A 20,408-nucleotide genomic window follows, 5' to 3' on the forward strand; every position below is an offset into this window, starting at 1 on the left:
CATTTGGGGACTGAACTAGTAGATGGAGGATCTCTGTGTATGACTTCCTCTCTGTCACTCTGCCTTAAAAGAGAGACATGCAGGGAAAGAATGTTACACATAACTATTTAGCTACTTGGCATACACCTTTCAGAGGCTTTGAAGATCAAACATAGTAACACTATCACAAATCACAGCACCCACTATGACCACTGTGGGGGGTTATTGTCAGCTGATTTATAACCACATGGAGCCAAACCGTTCTGAAATTTTGATCTCCAAATAGAAGAGGCATACAAAAGTGTTCCACAAACACTTTATGAACTTATTTGACAATAAATAGAAAACATTTAATTGGTTTTCAACTAATTTAGTAAGTAAGAAAAATCCCTAAAAAGTATTTTATATTTTCAGTATACTTACCCTCTTGCACTGGGTTCCCAGTAAGGTGCATATAACCCTGAAAATGCCGGGACAAAGTAGCAGCCATAAGAAGTACCTACTTCTTTAGCAAGTTTTTCTAACATAAAAAAAAAAAAGAAAAAGTTATACTTATGTCCTATTTTATTGAATAAACATGCCCACTTAAAAAACTAGGACAAGATTTTTTTTTTTTTTTTGCTGTTGTTTCAAATTCCTTGGTATGGAATAAAGTTCCTAACCTATAGTAGTATTCTAGGAGTAATAGAAGAATGTTCTCTACATTGTACACCCCTACTAAAATGTTTTATTTTATTTATTTATTTTTATTGCAAAGTCAGATATACCGAGAGAAGGAGAGACTGAGAGGATGATCTTCCATCCAATGAGTCATTCCCTCAACAGCGACAACAGCCGGAGCTGAGCCGATCCAAAGCCAGGAGCCTGGAGCCTCTTCCAGGTCTCCCATGTGGGTGCAGGGTCCCAAGGCTTGGGCTGTCCTCGACTGTTTTCCCAGGCCACTAGCTGAGAGCTGGATGGGAAGTGGGGCCACCGGGACACATGCTGGTACTCATATGGGATCCCGGGGCATGTAAGGCAAGGACTTTAGCCACTAGGCTACTGTGCCAGGCCGTACCCCCACTAAAATGTAATCCAGGTTAAGACATTAAGGAATATGATTTGTTTCCTTGCAGTATTTTAGATCATCAGCATTTTGAAAGTCTCTGAGAGATGAAGAGATGTCTCTCTTGAATCCCTAAGCAGAAATGCATGTTGAATCCCTACATTTCGGAAAAGTTAACAAGTAGATAAAAGAGTATAGCTGGGGCCCAGTGCAGGAGCCTAGTGGCTAAAGTCCTAGCTTTGCATGTGCTGGGGTCCCATATGGGTGCTGGTTCTAATCCTAGCAGCACCACTTCCCATCCAGCTCCCTGCTTGTAGCCTGGGAAAGCAGTCGAGAATAGCCCAAAGCCTTGGGACCCTGCACCCACATGGGAGGTCTGGAAGAAGCTCTGGGCTCCTGGGTTCAGATTGGCTTAGTTCCGGCCATTGCGGCCGCTTGGGGAGTGAATCAATGGATGGAAGACCCTCCTCTCTTTCTGTCCTCGTCTCTGTATATCTGACTTTCCAATAAAAATAAATCTTCAAAGAAAAGAGTATAAGCGATTTCAAGCTAATCATCCACAAACAGAAGTTGTCATACCAACATTAAGATAATAGATGTAAGAAACTGAACATTCACTCACATCTAGGAGCTAATGCTCTTTCTTAACATACAGCTTTAACTAGACTATTCTACCTGCAGATTCTGACAATCTCCAGTATTCAATATTGCACTTAGGTAATTTTTATGCCCTGTAATGCTACTTTCTTCATAGTTACCACTAATTGTGTCCATCTACTATTTTACAAAATTTCACAAACTAGCCAACTTTCTGCGTAAGTCAAACATACAATAGTGATTCATATGATTTAAAGATCACATCTGGGGTAAAACAGTAAGATTTAGATTAGATTAGAGAGGTAAAATATTACAATTTCTCACTCTTCAGCATACTTACCAATTTCCTCTGAGGACTTAATAATTCCAAGATTATCTCTTAGCCAGCGAATAACAGCACCTGCTATAGCTACAGAACCCTAAGGGGGATAAAAAGGAATCCAACATATAATATATATTGTAACTATACAAGCTTTTTATTCAATATATTCTGTGCATATAACCCTGGAAACGCTGGGACAAAGTAGTAGCCATAAGAAGTACCTATTTCTTTAGCAAGAAACAGAAAGTAGATCATTGGTTGCTTAGGCTTGGCAGAGTGGCTACGGGGTTCTCTTTGGGGTGATAAATGTTTGGTAAAGACAGACTGTGGTGACTGCTGTAAAAATCTATGAATACCTTAAAATCCATTGAACTGTATACCCTAAAAGAATAAATTCTGTGGCCTATGAATTATATCTCAGCCAAGCTATTATTAAAAAGACCATAAGAACAAAAAGTAATATAAACCATTAGGAATTCTCAAAACAAACTTTTGTTTCATTTCATTGATACAGATTATCAATGCAAATTTCACTGAGTCACTATAAACCAAATGGTCTGTGATATTAAATCTAGGAACCTGTAATAGTAAATGTAGGCACCTATCCCCAACTCAATCAACTGAACTAGAAATAGTCACCCCTTTCTGCTAAGCAGCACTGTGGTATATCAGATTAAGGTGCTGCCTTCAATGCGGGCATCCCATGTGGGTGAGAGTTTGAATCCTGGTTGCTCCATTTCTGACACAGCTCCCTGCTAATAAGCCTGAGAAAATAGAGGATGGCTCAGGTGCTTGGGCCCCTGTACCCACATGGGAAACCCAGATGAAGCTCCTGGCTCCTGGCTTCAACCTGACTGACCCCAACTTTTGTGGTCATGTGAAGAGTTGGGATGGAAGACTTCACTCTTTGCCTCTGACTTTGTCTCTGTAATTCTATTTTTCAAATAAATAAATAAATCTTTAAAAGAAGAAAATCATTTTCACTTCTCCCATCAGGAGTGCGTTACTAAAACTGAAGACATAAACTGAATGGAAGAGAACTATACATATAAACACATACCTGAAAGGAGTAGCTAATTTTGCTATAGGATATGAAACAAGGTATTATTTATCCTTTAAAGAATTTAATAAAATGAAAGAAGCTTCCATATTTACAAAAGACATGTGATCTTTTGAATTCAGAGTTAGAAGATAAAATGAAACATGATATAATTCTTCAAAACCGGATAGGAAATTGTCCAGGAACAGATGTTAAAACTTATACAAAGTCAACTTGCTATCAATTAAATTACAACAAATTACATCCTAAACATAAAGGTCTAATACTTAAGTACATCAACTATGATTATGAATGGCCCAGAACTTAGCTATAACTTATGATTAAGAAAATATAGCAGGCAAGGCCAGCATAATGAAGCAACTGGCTAATCCTCCACTTTGCAATGCCAGCAGCCCATATGGGCGCTAGTTCATCTTGGCTGCTCCACTTCCCATCCATCTCCCTGCTTGTGGCCTGGGAAAGCAGAGAAGTACAGCCCAAAACCTTGGGACCCTGTACCCATATGTCAGGCTTGGAGAAAGTTCCTGGCTCCAGGTTTCAGATCAGCTCTGCCTCAGCTGTTGCGGCCATGTGAGGAAAGAACCAATGGATAGAAGATCTTTTTCTCTCTGTTATCTCCTATCTGTAAATCTGCCTTTCCAATAAAAATAAATGTTTCTTTTTTAAAGAAAATGTGGCATGCAAGACTAATAACTTGCTCTTTGAAAGACACAATGGAAGTAGAGGGTATAAAGGATAATAAACTAAATAACAGGACAAGAAGAATAAATTATATTTCCATGCCTGGAAAGTGAAAGGCTGAGAAATAGGCCATGGGGAAGGGGGGCAGCTGTTTGTGGAACAGTGGGTTAAGCCACACTTCAGAAACCTGCAGCCCATATCAGAGTGTCTTGAATTCAGTCCCACCTCTGCTTCAATCCAGCCACCTGCCAATGTATGCCCTGAGGAGTACATTGCTACCACCACAATCTGTTTTAGGATCCAGTAGATTTGTATCTTACAAGGCAGCTGGGTTAAAAACGGTGGGTGTGAAAAAAATCATAAAACACAGATTATCCTTAAATTGCTTAAAGCATTCATGAGGCACAATAAATGTAGTTCTATTTATACTACACTGTTAAAAATCTCTGCATGTGTAATTTATACTGTAACTAATTTGTACATATTTTACTATAAATGCAATGTCTAACCCTATAGCATTTTTAATGGCAGGGGAAAAGAGAAAACAGGCAATATTTACTAAATGTAACATAATTCACACATCCTTCAGCAACAAGTTAGAGAACTAGTATTAAAAGCCTAAATTGTTTTTTTTTTTTTTAAAAGCCTATACACTAGGCCTGGCATGCTGGCACAACAGGCTACTCTTTCACCTGCAACACCAGCATCCCTTATCGGCACTCGCTGACGACCTGGCTGCTCCATTTCCAATTCAGTTCCTTTCTTATAACCTGAGAAAGCAGATGACTGAAATGCCTTGGGCCCTTGCACCCATGTGAGAAACCAGGAAAGAAGCTCCTGGTTTCCAGCTTTGGATCAGCTCAGCCCCGGCCATTGCAGCCATTTGGGGAGTGAACTGGTAGATGGAAATCTCTGTCTCTCCTTCTCTCTCTGTAAAAATCTGCTTTTCAAATAAAAACAAACATTTCTTTTCAGTACATATTGCACAGAAGGCATACTTTTCAAGAAAGCACATTATAAAATCTTATACTCTGCTAGGCAGTCTTTTACAAAGTTGATAGGGTACATGTGCTGATAGAATGTGTTGACCTTGAAGAAGTAGGAAGACACTCTGAGTACCCTTGTGTGGCAATGAACAACAGATGGTTTCCTGGCACTTAGGATAGCCTCAAGTTAACAGCTAGGAAGAAATCCAAGCCCTCAGTCCCACAACCATAAGGAAGTGAATTTTGTCAACAGTCTGAGTAGGCAGAGAACCTTGAATGAGTATACAGCCTTGTGTAACCATAAGCAGAACTCACCATAGCTGAGCTGTGACTCCGAACCCATGGGAACTAAGAGGAAATAAAATGAGGCTGGCACATCAAAAACTTGTATATATTTATGGGGTACCATGCAACACTTCCACACATGCATAACTGTGTAATATCCAAAATGTATTATTCCAAGCCGATTAAGTCTGAGATAGTATTGCTGTGTAGCAATACTTATCTAACACACAGGCCTGTGTTAATAGACATTATTTACCTCAAGAAGAATGAAAAACTCCATAAAGGAAATCATAACCCTATAATTTTAACTCACATCGAGGGATATATGAGGAAGATACATTTGTAAACAATTAACGTGCCATAGAAGGAACCCTTTGGAAGATCATATTTGAAAAGAAAAAATATTGCCATAACAGAATTTGCTGTGTAAGCAATATTTATGGTCTATCATGTATCTATAAGCCAACCGGAAACTCACTGAACAAGACAAACAAGTACTTTGGCCTCAGGAAACTGACATCCTGGAGACAGAGCACAGAACACGGAAGTCTGAAAACCTAAAGCAGCTTAATTTCATCATCATAGTAAAGTATGTCCTCCTTGCAATGAATTTGTTTTATAAAGCAAGATTTTAAAAAGGAAGAGAAACATAGAAATAGAGAAGTACCATTTCCGTAAGACAGTATACTACTTAACAACGTAGACAGCAGAATCAGTTAACTGCTCTATTTTGCTCCAGTCTCTTCTACCACCAAGAAAAAATCTTGCAAGTAGAAAGAGTGAGACAAAATTTGGCAGTTTAATACAAGTTTAAACTTGGATGAAAAATTCAGGGATTATATGCTCCAATACCATTTGATAGATAACAAAAATAAGCACTCAGAGAGTGTTAAATGACTGCCCTGGAGCAACCTTCTGGTGCTTGAGAGAGAAAAAAAAAGAACGTGAGGGAGGAAAAGGATGCTGATGTGCATATATATCGACAGAGACACTGAGTTTCTTCTTCAAAAATCCTCACTGTTGTGAACACAGAGAAGAGCACACAAAGTAGAAAACAGTAAGAGACAAAAACACACGCTGACTCAAATACAGAATGATCCACATGGCCAGAAGTGGAAATGCAAGACGGAGCATGATGAATCCACCAGCATGACCTGATCCATTTGCATTCGTCAGGGAGTAGGAGTGGTGGCCAGCCAACAGGGTCCTCCCATGTCATAAATACTTCTTGTTTCAGACAGGGAATAGAGTTGAGCTCAGTGCTTAAAGTCAGAGAGTAGCCTACACTTTTCTATTTGTGTAGGGATCTGGAAAATTAAGCAACGGTCAGTTTGCTAAGGCTATGTATGTCTTGAAGGGATATGGGACTAGCAGTAAAAACTTGAAAATACATGGAGAAATCTATATTTTAAAAAATAAGCCAGGGGCCCGGTGCGGTGGCGCAGTGGTTAAGGTCCTCGCCTTGCACGCCCGGGATCCCATATGAACGCCGGTTCTATCCCGGCGGCCCTGCTTCCCTTCCAGCTCCCTGCCTGTGGCCCGGGAAAGCAGTTGAGGACGGCCCAAAGCTTTGGGACCCTGCACCCACGTGGGAGACCCGGAAGAGGCTCCTGGCTTCAGATTGGCATAGCATTGGCCGTTGCATTCCTCTCTGTATGTCTGCCTTTCCAATAAAAAAATAATAAAAATAAACCTTTAAAAAAATAAGCCAGAAAAACTTAACAGCAGGATTAAAAATCATTCATCTGATGAAGATATTTTATATACACTGAAAGTGTTCCACAAGAAATAAAAATGTCACTTTCATTAATACACAAAATTATGAGCTACCAAAAATCAACTACTGTGAAAAACAGCCATATAAAAATCTTGAAATGTTATATTATTGTACTTATATTTATATAATGTATATTATATATAAGCATATACAGAAGTATATATATAAAAGCTCATTATATTATAAATGTAGGAGCCAATGTTGTGGTATAGTGGGTAAAGACACCACCTGCAATGCTGGCATGCAATATGGATACTGGTTTGTGCCCCAGCTGCTCCATTTCTGATCCAGCTCCTTCCTAGTAGCCTGGGAAATGCAGCAGTAGATGACCCAAGTGCTAGGGACTTTGCTACCCACATAGGAGGCTTAAAAGAAACTCTTGGCTCTCTCTCTCTCTCTCTCTGTAACTGATTTTCAAGGATGGATTAAATAGCCTAGTTAAGTGGCTGGTATTGATTCGGCCAGGCACAGTAGCACAGTGGCTAAAGTCCTTGCCTTGTATACACCGGAATCCCATATGGGCACTGGTTCTAATCCCAGGAGCCCTATTTTTCAACCAGCTCTCTGCTTGTGGCCTGGGAAAGCAGCTGAGGATGGCCCAAAGTTTTGGGACTCTGCCCCCGTGTGGGAGACCTGGAAGAGGTTCTGGGCTCCAGGCTCCAGGCTTTGAATTGGCTCAGCTCCAGGCATTCCAGCCACTTGGGGAGTGAATCAATGAAAAAAAGATATTGCTCTGTCTCTTTCTCTCTGTATATCTGACGTTCCAATAAAAAAAAAATCTTCTTAAAAAAAGAAAAAAATCTCAAAATGGGGGAGGAGGGAGTAGGTGCGATGACTCAATTGGCTAATCCCTTGCCTGTAAGTGCTGGCATTTCTTACGGGTTCATTTCCCAGCTGCTCTACTTTCCATCCAGCTCCCCGCTTGTGATCCGGGAAAGCAGCAAAGCCTTGGGACCGAGAAGCCAGGAAGAAGAGAGCCAGGAAGAAGAGAGCCAAGAAGAAGCTCCTGGCTCCTGGCTCCTGGCTTCAGATTGACTCAGCTCCAACTCTTGAGACCCCTTTGGGAGTGAGCCAGCAGATGGAAGAGCTTTTTCTCTGTTGCTCCTCTGTAAATCTGCTTTTCCATTGAAAAGAAGTAAATCTTTAAAAATCTTGAAAATGAAAATGCTAAATAAAACTTTAAAATGTAATAGATGAGATAAACCCTACAATGGTCAGAGATGATAATAAAATTAGTGTTTCCATGCACTGCCTGTGGGAGTATGACTTGTTATAATCTACAACTTGGGGGTTCTACTCCCATAGAAAGCTGCACACATAAAATTCTGAAAACATGAAAAAAAGTTCATAGCAGCAGTTTTCATAATGGCAAATACTAAGAAAAACTCAAATGTCATCAACATTTGAATACTAAATTGTAGTGATAACATATATGGCAACATGAAAAAAAATGAAAAAATCAATACACACACACACACACATATCCCTTCTCTTCCCTGCTTCCTTTATACTTGGAATGTATTGTTGAAACACACAAAACTCAACACTGGTGTAGGAAATCATCCGTTTAAGTGTTAGAACTATGAACAAAAACAAGGAAAGGATCATAATGAAAGTTAAGGCAGTGGTTATGCCAGGGGAGAGAGAAGAGGCAGTGATGGTGCCAGGGAGAACATATGGACAAGTTATATAGGCCTTGTCTTCATAATAATTTATCACTAGTATCTAATACAACTTTTTTCTGCATGTGTCTTACATTTCACAATACATAAAAGGGATTTTTATGTTTTGCTATGCTGGTTTCAAAAAGAAAATTTGGAAATGGAAGGTAGATATGATAAACTCACCAGGGATGCATCATAGAGAAACAAAGAGATTTAAAAACATACAAGAGCAGTTAAGAGACATGGAGGATGGGCTCAATGTTTCCAATATTCATCCAATAGCAATTCCAGAAGAGGATGGAGGTAATGGTAGAGGAGCAATATTTGAAGAGATAACTGCTGAGAATTTTCCAGATCTGAAGACAGACTTGGATCCAAGTACCTAACAGGATAAATAAAAATAAATCCAAACCCATGCACATCACAGAAAAACTACAGAGTATCAATGACAAAGATAATGTTAAATAAAGATACAGATTATCTATAAAGAAATCACATTTTGATTGACGACAGAGGTCAACAATGGCCAGAGGAATGTGAGAAAAATAACTGCTAATCTAGGATTTCATACACTCTCTTAGAGAGAAGGCAAAGCAAAGACAAACCCAGAAAGAATATGCTTACTTTTCCATATGCTGAACAACTACAAAGGGATGCCCTTCAGCAAAAGAAAAAAAAATCTGAGTGGGGAAATAAAATGTGCCAACCAAAAGATACTAAACACAGAAATGAATATAATAAGTCAGTAAATTTAATTTAGCATTTATTGTGAAAACAATTACTAATTGTTGCATGTTAAAGAAAAAAGGGAAATTAGAAACTAAATGAAATGGCTGCTGGTGGAGGAAGTGGTAGGAAACTTGAGTTCCTCATCAGAATTGGAAAATTGAATGCAGTACACATACATACACTGACAGAAAAAAATATATATACTTAAACAATATATTAAAAATTTAAAGGGGGCAAGTGTTGTGGAATAGTAGGTTACTTAAGGCACTCCTTGGGATGCCTACGTCCATAGCTGGAATGCTGGTTTGGGTCCCAGTCACGCCACTTTTAATCTAGCTCCATGCTGATGTGCTTATGAAGCAGTGAAATAACAGCCCACATATTTGACTGCCTGTCACCCAAGTGGAAGACTGGATGGAGCCCCAGGCTCCTGACTTCTTCCACCTGGCACAGCCCTGGCTAACAGCCATTTGGGGAATGAACTAGGAGATGCAGGATCTCTCTCTCTCACTCTCTCACCCTTGCTCTCGATTTCTCTGGTACTCTGTCTTTCAAATTATTAGATATTTTTTAAATTTGAAGGTACTCACAAAAAACACCAAAACAACAAAAAAATAAATCTAAATGCATTACGTTCTTCCAAATCAGCCCAGGTAGAAAAAAAAGAACACTAAATGAATAAAAATCAATGGTAATAATTTCAGTTTTTACAGAGGACAGAAAGAAAAATATTAAAAGCCCCTGACTTGCAAGCCTAACAGTAATCTATTAATTGAAGTCATGGTCATTTAAATACATACTTTGTAAGCACTTATAGATAAGGGGAGTTGGAGGCTATGGATTAGTATGACCAAGAATCAGTATGAAATTAATGGGAAAAAAAGGTTTTGTCAATCTAACATTATCCTTCGCCCTCTATTTTGAAGTCGTTCATTTTTAATATTCTTTAGTTGCAAAAGAAATTAAGAAAATGGGCTAGTGGCTCCAGCCTAGTCGCTGGAGTCCTCGTCTTGCATGAGCCAGGATTCCATATGGGCACCAGTTTGTGTCTCAGCTGCTCACCTTCCCCTACAACTTCCTGCTTGTGTCCTAGGAAAACAGAGGATGGCCCAAACCCCTGGGACCTTGCACCCATGTGGGAGACCCCGAGGAGGCTCCAGGATCCTGGCTTTGGAACAGATTAGCTCTGGCCATCGTCGCCACTTGGGGAGTATGCCAGCAGATGGAGGGTCTATATGTCTCTCCTTTTCTCTGTAAACCTGGCTTTCCAATAAAAACAAATCAATCTTTAAAAAAAGAAATTAGAAAAATATAAAAGGAGTGAGGAAAAGATCCTGATATTGTTAACATATTATTCTGTGTGTGTGTGTGTGTGTGTGTGTGTGTGTGTGTATTGCTGTTGTTTTTGTTGTAGCTGCTGCTGCTCAGCCTGCCAAGTTAGCAGATGAAGGAGGGGACATATTCAAGACATGATGACAGCAACACCAGATCTCAAGACTGCAACCCTGAGCATCCAGACTTAAAAGGAGATGGTACAGTGGCATGCCTTTTGCATCCTCATTTTACTATGCATTGCATGTCGAAAGTTACCTTGGCCAAACAACTCAAATTTTGTCTCTTTAATCAAAAAGACACCTCATATGTAAGGAATGGGGAGAGAAAGCTTGAATGCCATATATCTAGATGAGACAAAACCAGAAGAAAAACAAAGTAAAGAATGAAAAAAGATTCAGTCTACACCATCATAGACTACAAATCACCATAATAAACAGGAAGAAATAAATATATGAATGTAAATTAACAAAACATCTTCTACATAAATGCTAGACAGAGCTGATTTGGTTTAATAATAGTATATCTAAAATAAAGTGAGGTATTTTAGCATATTCCCCTGGGACCAATAGTATGACAAAGTTACTAGAATAAATGAATGGACTCTCAGACTGGAGAAGCAAAAGGAATGCTTACAGGAAAACGGGCAGGAATCATACTATTGAGCACAAAAATCATACCATGGAGCACAAGTCAAATGCTGTAGAGGCAGCAGTATGACGTAGTATACAAAGCCACCAAATACAATGCCAGTATCCCATATGGGCATTGGTTTGTGTTCCAGCTGCTCCAAGTCAGATGCAGCTCCCTGCTAATGGCCTGGGAAAGCAACTGAAGACGGCCCAAGTACTTGGGATTTTGTCACACACATGGGAACCTAGATGAACCTCCTGGCTCCTGTCTGGCCCCTGGGACTACTTTGGGGAATGGACCAGTAAATTGAAGGTCTCTCTGTCTCTCCCTCTCTCCATAACTCTGCTTTTCAAATGAATGAATGAATGAATGAATGAATAAATAAATAAATAAATCTTGCTTAAAAGAATTATTGGGTGCTGGCATCATGACACAACAGGTTAAGTCTTTTCCTTGCAGTTTCAGCAATCCATATGAGTGTCAGTTCATGCCCCAGCTGCTCCATTTCCAATCAACCTTTCTGCTAATGGGGCTGCTCCATTTCCAATCAACCTTTCTGCTAATGGCCTGGGGAAAGTGACAGAGGATGGCCCAAGATGTTGGACCTCTTCACCCACATGAGAAACTCAGAAGAAGCTCTGACTCCTGGCTTTGGGATGGCTCAGCTCTGACTGTTAAGCTATTTGTGCAGTGAACCGGAGGATCTCTCTGTCTCTGTCTCTCCTCTCTGTGGAACTGGGTATTTGAAATAAAATTAAATAAATTTTGAAAGTATATAAAAATTAAACAAGCATACTGTATTGCTTTCTAAAAGACACATTAGAATGCATTGATTTCAGGGAGCTCAGAGCTATTAAGCATCTAGGACCATATGAGATCTCAGCACTAGGACACTCTGCTCTGACCAAGGAAGAACCAGAAAAATGAGAGCTGTCTTTTACTATCTGATCACCTGACAGTTCATCCTAGGGTGAATGCAAGAGGTGTTACCGAAAAGCAATTTTTGGAGCCAGCATTGTGGGACAGAGGTAAAGTTGCTACCTGCAGTGCCAGCCACTCCACCTCCAATCCGGCTTCCTGGCAACCGGCTGGAAAAAATAATGAAGGATGGCCCAAGTGCTTGGGGTTCCTGTTACCCACAGTGGAGATCTGGAAAAAGCTCCTGGTTGCTGACTTTGGCATTACTTAGCCCTAGCTTTCAGATAAATACATAAATCTTTACATGAAAAGAAGTTGTTTTCAGAGCTTTCACCAGAAGTTAGAAGGCTACTGGTAAAGGAGACAAGAAAAGTCTTTTAGATCCGGTGGCAGTTAAGATCTAATGATTCCTGTCTCTGACGCTATTTCCACATCTGAGGTATCTATAATTCTAAACCACATTCTCCCAGGTAAGGAAAAAAGAAAGCATCTTGCTGTTACTACTATATATAGGTTACTACTAGTAGTAGTAGTACTAATACTACTAATATTACTACTGCTATTAAAGTGCACACTCTGTGCACCTAGTTCTGAGCTAAGCACTCCTCACAGAGGAAGGGGTCATAGGATTCTAAGTTTTGAAAGTGTTAAGATACTTTAATAAGCAGACTAAGTTTTCCTTGAATACTTCTATCAATGCAGAAGGAGCTGACGGGAGGAAGAGCACAGTGTTTACAGAAGGATTGAAATAATTTCTTCACACTCTAGATATAATAGTTAATAAAGTGTGTAACCAAATTGTTATCAGACACTCAGATCAACAGTGTCCTTGTAGGTTAATAGTAGTCATTTCAACATTTATTGGACAGAAATGCTTATAAGAAACATGAGATTTTTTCCAAAGAAACTACTAATTTTTTTTACTTTATAAGTAGATGTTTTCTAATACAAACTTATATCCTATAGAACTGTGCTGACTACCATGATTTATAAACATGCTTGAAATAAATTTTTCCAATGATATTTGACATAAATCTCCCTTTTCCATAACAAAATGTTACACAAAATTTATTTTTATGAGGAGACAAACGAGAAGAGTTGTTCTGCCTTCTTGTGTTCAGTGGTTTCCTGTGGAACCCTGAAAGTATTTTAGTTATATATTGCAGAATTTTCAAACGGAAACAATTGCAAACAAGTGAAATCTCTTCATTAAAACTTAGGGATAGAACATCTTTCACTGCAGAATGATCAAGTATTCCAACCAATGTGACACAAGTAATTGGTAGAATAATCAAGGAACCAATATAATCCAGGTTTCCAGAGCCTTAACCCTCAACTCAGACCTAGTTCATTTCACTGAATCAAATGCTGAGAAGAAAATGGAATTTTTTGAGTCCTATATGTCAGGATTTACTACAAAAGATGTTAGAAAACACTGTAATTTCCCATTAACTTTGCTTGCTTGGTTGTTCATATTGACTTAAAGGAACTTACTTCTAATGCATAATATACCGGTTTGTCTCTGCCAAGTTTGTAAGCCACGGTGGTCAGAAGGCCATGTTCAGAAAACACACACTATAGAAAGGAAACAGAAGTTTTCAAAACTGGGGAAAAGTTAAAAGCTCAAATGACACAGATATAAAATAGCAATCAAAAAACAGTTTAAAACTTAGCAGTTAAAATTATCAGTATTAAGAACACATTAGAGTTGTAAAACAAAAGTTTATTCCTCGTTCTAAATAAGAATGTGACAAGCTTTCAGTCTTGATTTCTAACCAATACAATTAACACACATATAAATTTCAAAGAATCTGAAGTGGTTCTCATCAGACTCATTCAAATTTCATGATTCTCTTCATTGTTACTGTGCTATAAATTAAGACAATAAAGATTAAGTAAAAGCTGCAAATGCAAAAATAATTTAATTGCAACGTATGCTCAAATAGTATTTACAATAATAAAAAATACTCATCAATCTTTCTATTTGTAAAAAAAAAAAATCCTACCTTATGACCTGTATTACAAAGTAAGAAGCATCCTGTTCCATATCTATAGGGAGAAAGAAAACGAATAAAATGACAAATTCATTGAAAGAAAATGATGAAACAATAACAATACAAATAGTTTACATATAACATATAACAACAGAAGTGATTACGTGAAAGTTTTAGAAAAGCACTTAAACTTAACAGCCACCACTCATACACTTTTTATGGAAGAACATTTTAAAAATTATTCTAGAGGGATTGGTACTGTGTTGTAATAGGTTTTGGTCCCAGCTGCTCTACTTCTGTTCTAGACCCCTGCTGATATGCTTGAGGGCAGTGAAAATGCTTGCACACTGGCACCCATGTGGAAGACCTGGATAACACCCCCGGATCCTTGCAGTGGTCATTGCAGTCATTTTGGAGAGTAAACCAGCAGGTGGAAGATCTGTCTCTCCCCTCTGTAACTCTTTCAAGTAATCAATTTCTTTAAAAAAAAAAACTAGAGAAAATGTACTTGGCACAACATTAATGGAAATGATGCAGGTAGAACATTTCTCATTTAGTCAGCCATAGGGCAGGACTGCATTTCTAGAAATATAGGTTGAATATTTCTTATCTGGAATGGGGTTGAAAGTTTTTCAGATCTGGAAGTATCAGTATTTTGGAATGTCTACCTGAAAATGTTTTGATCACCCTGCAGGAAATCACAAAGCCTTAGATCGTGAAGCATGCTCAGCCATACTCATTTTATTGCTAATGCATGTCAATTGGCACGGAAAGGAGGCTGGGTGCAGAGTCCTGGGAGAATGCAGCTGGAAACTGAGGATCTCTGTGGCCACTGAAGGTCACAGTGAAGAGTTTTTCCACTCTTTCCGCATGATTTGGTTATTATAGCAGTGGTGTAATAATCAGAGCCAGGATGTAACATAGCTGATAAGGAAGAACTGTATTTTGTGGCAGCCTTATCAATATAAGCTTTGGACTCTGTAACAAGTCTGGCACTTGAACGTTAATGGGTACTTTTGCCTTGTGTCAGGCAGGTAAAGAGTCTGAATTGATACCAGTAAGTGTCACAGAGAAAACTGAGTTGGGATAACAAAGCTGTAATGTCTCCCTTATTTAGGCTAAGCTCATTTTCTCTCCCTAGAGGTCTCGTGCATGTTCTGTGTGCCTGCCCTGTACTAACTGTGCTAGTGACATCCCAGCAGATGGCATAAGGGCCAGTGCTCAGTATAGCGGCAGGAAAAAGGATATCAGCAGAATCTACTAGCAATCAGCGTAACTCCACAGATCATACTGGCTACACTTAACTCGCGCAATAAATATAAGCCTAGAACAATTTTTGATAAATATTTTTATTAGGCATCATTATTCTGAATAAGCATTAGTACAAGATACTCTATCTCTGCCAATACTTATTATTCTTGGCCTGCTTGATAAACAGGTGACACACTCCAAAGTGGGAGAGTAATACATACCGAAGTTTGAAAAATGTGTCAAATAACACTAAATACAGGTAATAAATTTACAAACTAAAACACATAACTCCTTATTTTTTTTGCTATCATAACAACGAAAAAGCTATATGTTGTGAGTTAGAATTTTTAATAAATATTCATAAAATATGTTAATTATAGTTTATGCCTTTTACAGGAGAAAGTCAGGCCAGGTTAGGGGTCTACTTGTGTGTGTATGTCTGAGGGTGTATACACATACATTAGGTTTTTAAATTCACTTCAAAGGCAGAGACAGAAATCTCCCATCCACTGTTACATTCCTCAAACGCTCACAACAGCTGAACCTGGGCTATGTGAAAGCCAAGAGCCAGGAAGTTAATTCACATCTTGCACCTAAGCGACAGGGACAAACTGCTTGAGGCAGCCCTGCTGCCTCTCAAGCTGCCCATTAGTAAGCAACTAGAATTGGGAATGGAGCCAGAAAACAACCCCCGGCACTCTGACACAGAATGTGGCTGTCCCAAGCAGCATGGTAATCACTGGGCCAATCATCTGCCCATATACACTATTAAAGTAAAAAGCCAATGAGAAAGCTCAAGGCATGTATTTAATAAAAATTCATGCTTAAGTTAGTGTACTTTATAAGTACTTAATACACATCATCAAAGTATCAAGAAGACTTTTTTTTTTTTGCTATATTTACACCACAGTTTTCAAAGCCGTACATGGGCAATTATTTTCCCCTTAAGTGTTAATATTCTTCATTTCCGCCGACAATCATCTACAGAGCTTTCAGTAGTTATGGGTTCTACCTAGCCTGCCTCTCTATAGTACTGTGTTCAAATATACCAAAAAGATGTCCGACCTGTCTGACCTGTTTGACCTTGGCAAAAGTAGAGGCTGCTTGCTATCCTTCACAACTATCCGATCAGAACTGAGCAGCTTCATAGGTGTACTAAAGATTGCACCCACGGGCATGGCAGGTAGCCCTTGGCAAAGCTGGGAAAGAAGTTAAAAGACTTTATTATACCCCTCTGGTGCCCCTGGGGAGATTAGGAGGCTTTTGAGGCCTCTTTTATATAAAGTGAATTTAATGTTCAAATAACCCATGTTCTTTCTAGAAAAAAAATGGAAAACATACCTACTGTAAAAGAGAACCCCCAAACACTCAGAATCAGAACCAGAGATAGGTTTTCTACTCAATTCTTTTTTTTTTTTAAGATTTATTTATTTTATTTGAAGACAGAGTTATACAGAAAAGGGGTGGTAACAAGGGAGAGGAGAGGGTGGAGAGAGACCTTCCATGGCTGGTTCACTTCCCAAATGGCTGCAACAGTAGGAACAGGACCAGGCCAAGAGGAGCCCAGAAATCTGTCTAGGTCTCACATGTGGTTGTAGTGGCCCAAGTATCTGGGACATTTTCTGCTGCTTTCGCAGATGTATCAAAACTATAACAGCTTGGACTTAAGTTAGTGCTCATGTGGGATGCATGCACTGCAGGTGGTGGCTTAACTGACTGTGCCACAAAGGTTCCCCTCTAGTGAAATTCTGAGGTCTCATTTTTTGTTGTGCTCATTGGGAAAGATTAACTTTTCAATCCCAAATTCTCCAATCTATTAGGACTGTATTCTGTCTGCTGTTTATCTCCTATAATTTTAAAACTTCCATCTGTTCTCCACTCAGTCTACAAACATTCTCTAGTCCTACCATAATTCCCCAAACATAATTCCCTAAACAAAATTCCTCAAACACTGCATGAACCTGTTAACCTCACAAAATATCTACTTCTCTATTCCTGGATGGTTGCATTTTGTAAAGCATGTTCTGTCTTACTCTAGTTTCTGCCCATCTACATCTTTTGTGACTATTTGCAACTGGATGTTGAGCTTCAGAATTCTATTAAATCTTTATTCTTCAAGTCACAAGATAAGGACTTAATTTCTAAATACAATGGTCCACTCTTTTTTAGCCTCCATGATCTCTCTATAGTATTTTGTGATGCTGGCCACACTTTCTGCTTAAATAACTAGTATCCTGCACTTCCACAATAATGGAAATTTCTGATTTCTCTATGCCAGTGACTCCTACTTTTTATAAGTCTCTTTTCTGCCTGAATACTTTCTCTTGGTGATGTCACCCACTTTTATCGCTTTGATAATCAGATCTGGAAGAAATTCATAACCCCTACTTTTACACTAAACTCATTCCATTTCTTCAAATATGCACAGTATATAGATAGCTTTGGCTAAGCCTAATCACAGTGCCTAGGAACATAAGCTCCATATGCACTTCCTCTCCCTTGCCCTGTTTCAACCATCCATCACCACCTACACCTTCTTTGTCCTGCTGAGCCTACGACCTCATTATTGAAGCACCCACCATAGTAGTTCCCTCCATTGTTGTAATAGTTCAGTGAACGCTAAGCACAAGCTCACAAATCTGCTGAAATTTTCTAGGATCTATCAGAAAAAAAACCTCTTTGCCATGAAATACAGGGCTTCACAATATGATCCTAGCTTTATTTTCAAGCATCCTACCATAATGATCCCAACATTCTCCAAAGTTTCCCATTTCCCTATGTATGTATTTGTTTAACGTTTCCCACACTCTAATATTTCCTCATTTTCAGTCTGATTATGAACATAGTATTTTTTCTTTTCTCCCATCTTCCTGATGGTGTCCCTGGGAAGGTAGCTGAACATGGTTTAAGTTCTTGGACTCCTGCCACCCATATGGGAAACCAGGGTGGAGTCCCTGGCTCTTGGCTTCAACCTGTTCCAGACCTTCTGTCATAGCCATTGGGGGGTATAAATCATCTGGTGAGGGATTCCCCCTCTCTCATAAAATAAAAAAGTAGGGTCACTCTTGAGGCATAGTGGGTAAAGCTGCAACAAGTGACAGTGGGCATGAGTTCCAGGCTGGTTTGCTTCAGATCCAACACCCTCTAATGGCCTGAGCAAGCAATAAAAAATGGTCTAAATGTTAGCCCCTGCCTCTCAGGTGGGAGATCCTGATGAAGTTCCTGGATGCTGGCTTTAGCCTGGCCCAGCCCTGGTTGTTGCAGGAGTGAACTAGCAGATGTAAGGTAATCTCTATTTCTATCTTGTTCTCCTCTTCCCCGCCCCTCTCTTTTTCCCTCTTTCCATGCAAGCTCTAAGAAAAAAAAATGTGGCGTTCACTTGAGATCTAGCTTTGTCATTCAGCCAATGCAAGGCCTTAAACAAGCATATAAGCATAATCTGAACAGCTATTTTCTCACACACAAGTGCGAATATTCATCTTACTACATTTTGATGTGGGATTTTCCCAAACTTCACATGTGTCAGCAATAAGACTGTGAGATTAGGAGATAAATTCTATCCCTGTAGCCTTATCAAATGAGAACATTCAGATAATTGGGAGAAAAAACAGTACCAGGAAAATAATCTTAAATATTTCCTCAAATAGGGGTAGACACTGAGGCTCAGAAGGTTAGGCCACCACGTGGGACATCTGCATTGCATATCACAGTGCCTGGGATTGAGTTCAGTCTCAGTGTCTGATCCATTTTCCTTCACCTTGGGAAGCCCTAAGTAGATGATGGCTCAAGTGCCTCGATCCCTCCCTGTCTTTCATGAGGGAGGCCGGGATGGGGTTCCTGGTTCTTGGCTTCCATGGGCACTTGTGGAATGAAGCAGCAGATGGAAAATCTATGGTCTTTCTCTCTCTGCCTTTCAAAATAAACAAACATTTGTTAAAACGCCACAAAAATATGAGGAATAACAAGCTGAGAATTGTATGTTCTATTATGGCTCTTCTGCACATCTTCTTAGCGCTCCTCCCTTTCCTTATCAATCTGTCCCCAAAGTCAGAAATAATTTCAGGCAAAATGTATTTTCTGGGAATAAAAAGTATTAGATCTTATGAATTACATGCTTCATAAGTATGTTTACATATGTTATAATATGTTTTATTTTCAGGAGATGAAGAAGAAAATTTTAAAATGCACATATTGGGCCCGGCGGCATGGCCTAGTGGCTAAGGTCCTCACCTTGAACATGCCAGGATCCCATATGGGTGCCAGTTCTAATCCTGGCGGCCCCACTTCCCATCCAGCTCTCTGTTTGTGGCCTGGGAGGGCAGTCGAGGACGGCCCAAGGCATTGGGACCCCGCAACTGCGTGAGAGACCTGGAGGAGGCTCCTGGCTCCTGACTTTGGATCAGCACAGTACCAGCCATTGCGGTACTGTGCTGATCACTTGGGGAGTGAATCATCGGATGGAAGATCTTCCTCTCTGTCTCTCCTCCTCTCTGTATATCTGACTTTGTAATAAAAATAAATAAATCTTTTAAAAAAATAAAATGCATATATCTATGTTGGTTTTGGCCAAAATACACTTAAGAAGGTACTTCGGCTTTGAAACAACAATAGGTTTTCAGTTTCTTAAACTCACGTATTTTTGGCTTGACCATCCTGGAAGCACATTTGTCCCACCAATGCAGCAGACTGGTCCCCTAAACACTGAAAGCACAAATGACAATGATGAATGCGGGCTAAGACAATATTACTAATTTCATTTTTAGAAGGACCATAAGTTTACTTTTCCATTGTTATTCATCAAGGCACAAATTGTCTGTTTCTTATATTTCCTCCATACAATCATCTTTTTCTATTTGTAAATAGTTCTATCAGACAGTATAAATTGGAAGGGAAAGTTAAAATTAACTTATTCAGAAGGTTCTCAATGACCTATACTGTTTCTCCTAAAAACAAAAATTAATCAGTTTTGCTACTGTTATTTGTATTCCCTGATTCAGAAAGGAGCATACCAACCAACTAAGATAAAGGAAGAAAATCCTCATCCAGAAGGGGATTCAGATGAAGAGGTGATGGAGAGGTATTTTATGATGAAGCTTACCCCAGATATTGGCACACCTTCCAAGGCCCCAGCTTTCTAATAAAATTTGGGGAAAAA

At 39.3% G+C, this 20,408-nt stretch overlaps 1 protein-coding gene across 4 annotated transcripts in view; it reads right to left on the reverse strand.

Annotated features, from left to right (window-relative positions):
- Positions 1 to 20,408, reverse strand: part of GK (glycerol kinase) — a 75,483-nt gene that overhangs the window by 11,143 nt on the left and 43,932 nt on the right. For 3 of the 4 annotated variants that reach the window (XM_041000086.1, XM_041000104.1, XM_041000080.1), the window contains 6 exons: positions 20,352 to 20,387; positions 19,887 to 19,954; positions 14,015 to 14,057; positions 13,503 to 13,583; positions 1,962 to 2,040; positions 403 to 499 (listed from right to left, as the gene is read on the reverse strand). In XM_041000086.1, the coding sequence (XP_040856020.1) occupies positions 403 to 499; positions 1,962 to 2,040; positions 13,503 to 13,583; positions 14,015 to 14,057; positions 19,887 to 19,954; positions 20,352 to 20,387 (404 nt within the window). The remainder of the gene's footprint in view (positions 1 to 402; positions 500 to 1,961; positions 2,041 to 13,502; positions 13,584 to 14,014; positions 14,058 to 19,886; positions 19,955 to 20,351; positions 20,388 to 20,408) is intronic. The other variant, XM_041000094.1, reaches the window with a different exon arrangement.

This window comes from Ochotona curzoniae, unplaced genomic scaffold, assembly GCF_017591425.1.
Source record: "Ochotona curzoniae isolate NIBS_2020 unplaced genomic scaffold, NIBS_Ocur_1.0 contig_1274, whole genome shotgun sequence".
NCBI lineage: Eukaryota > Metazoa > Chordata > Mammalia > Lagomorpha > Ochotonidae > Ochotona > Ochotona curzoniae.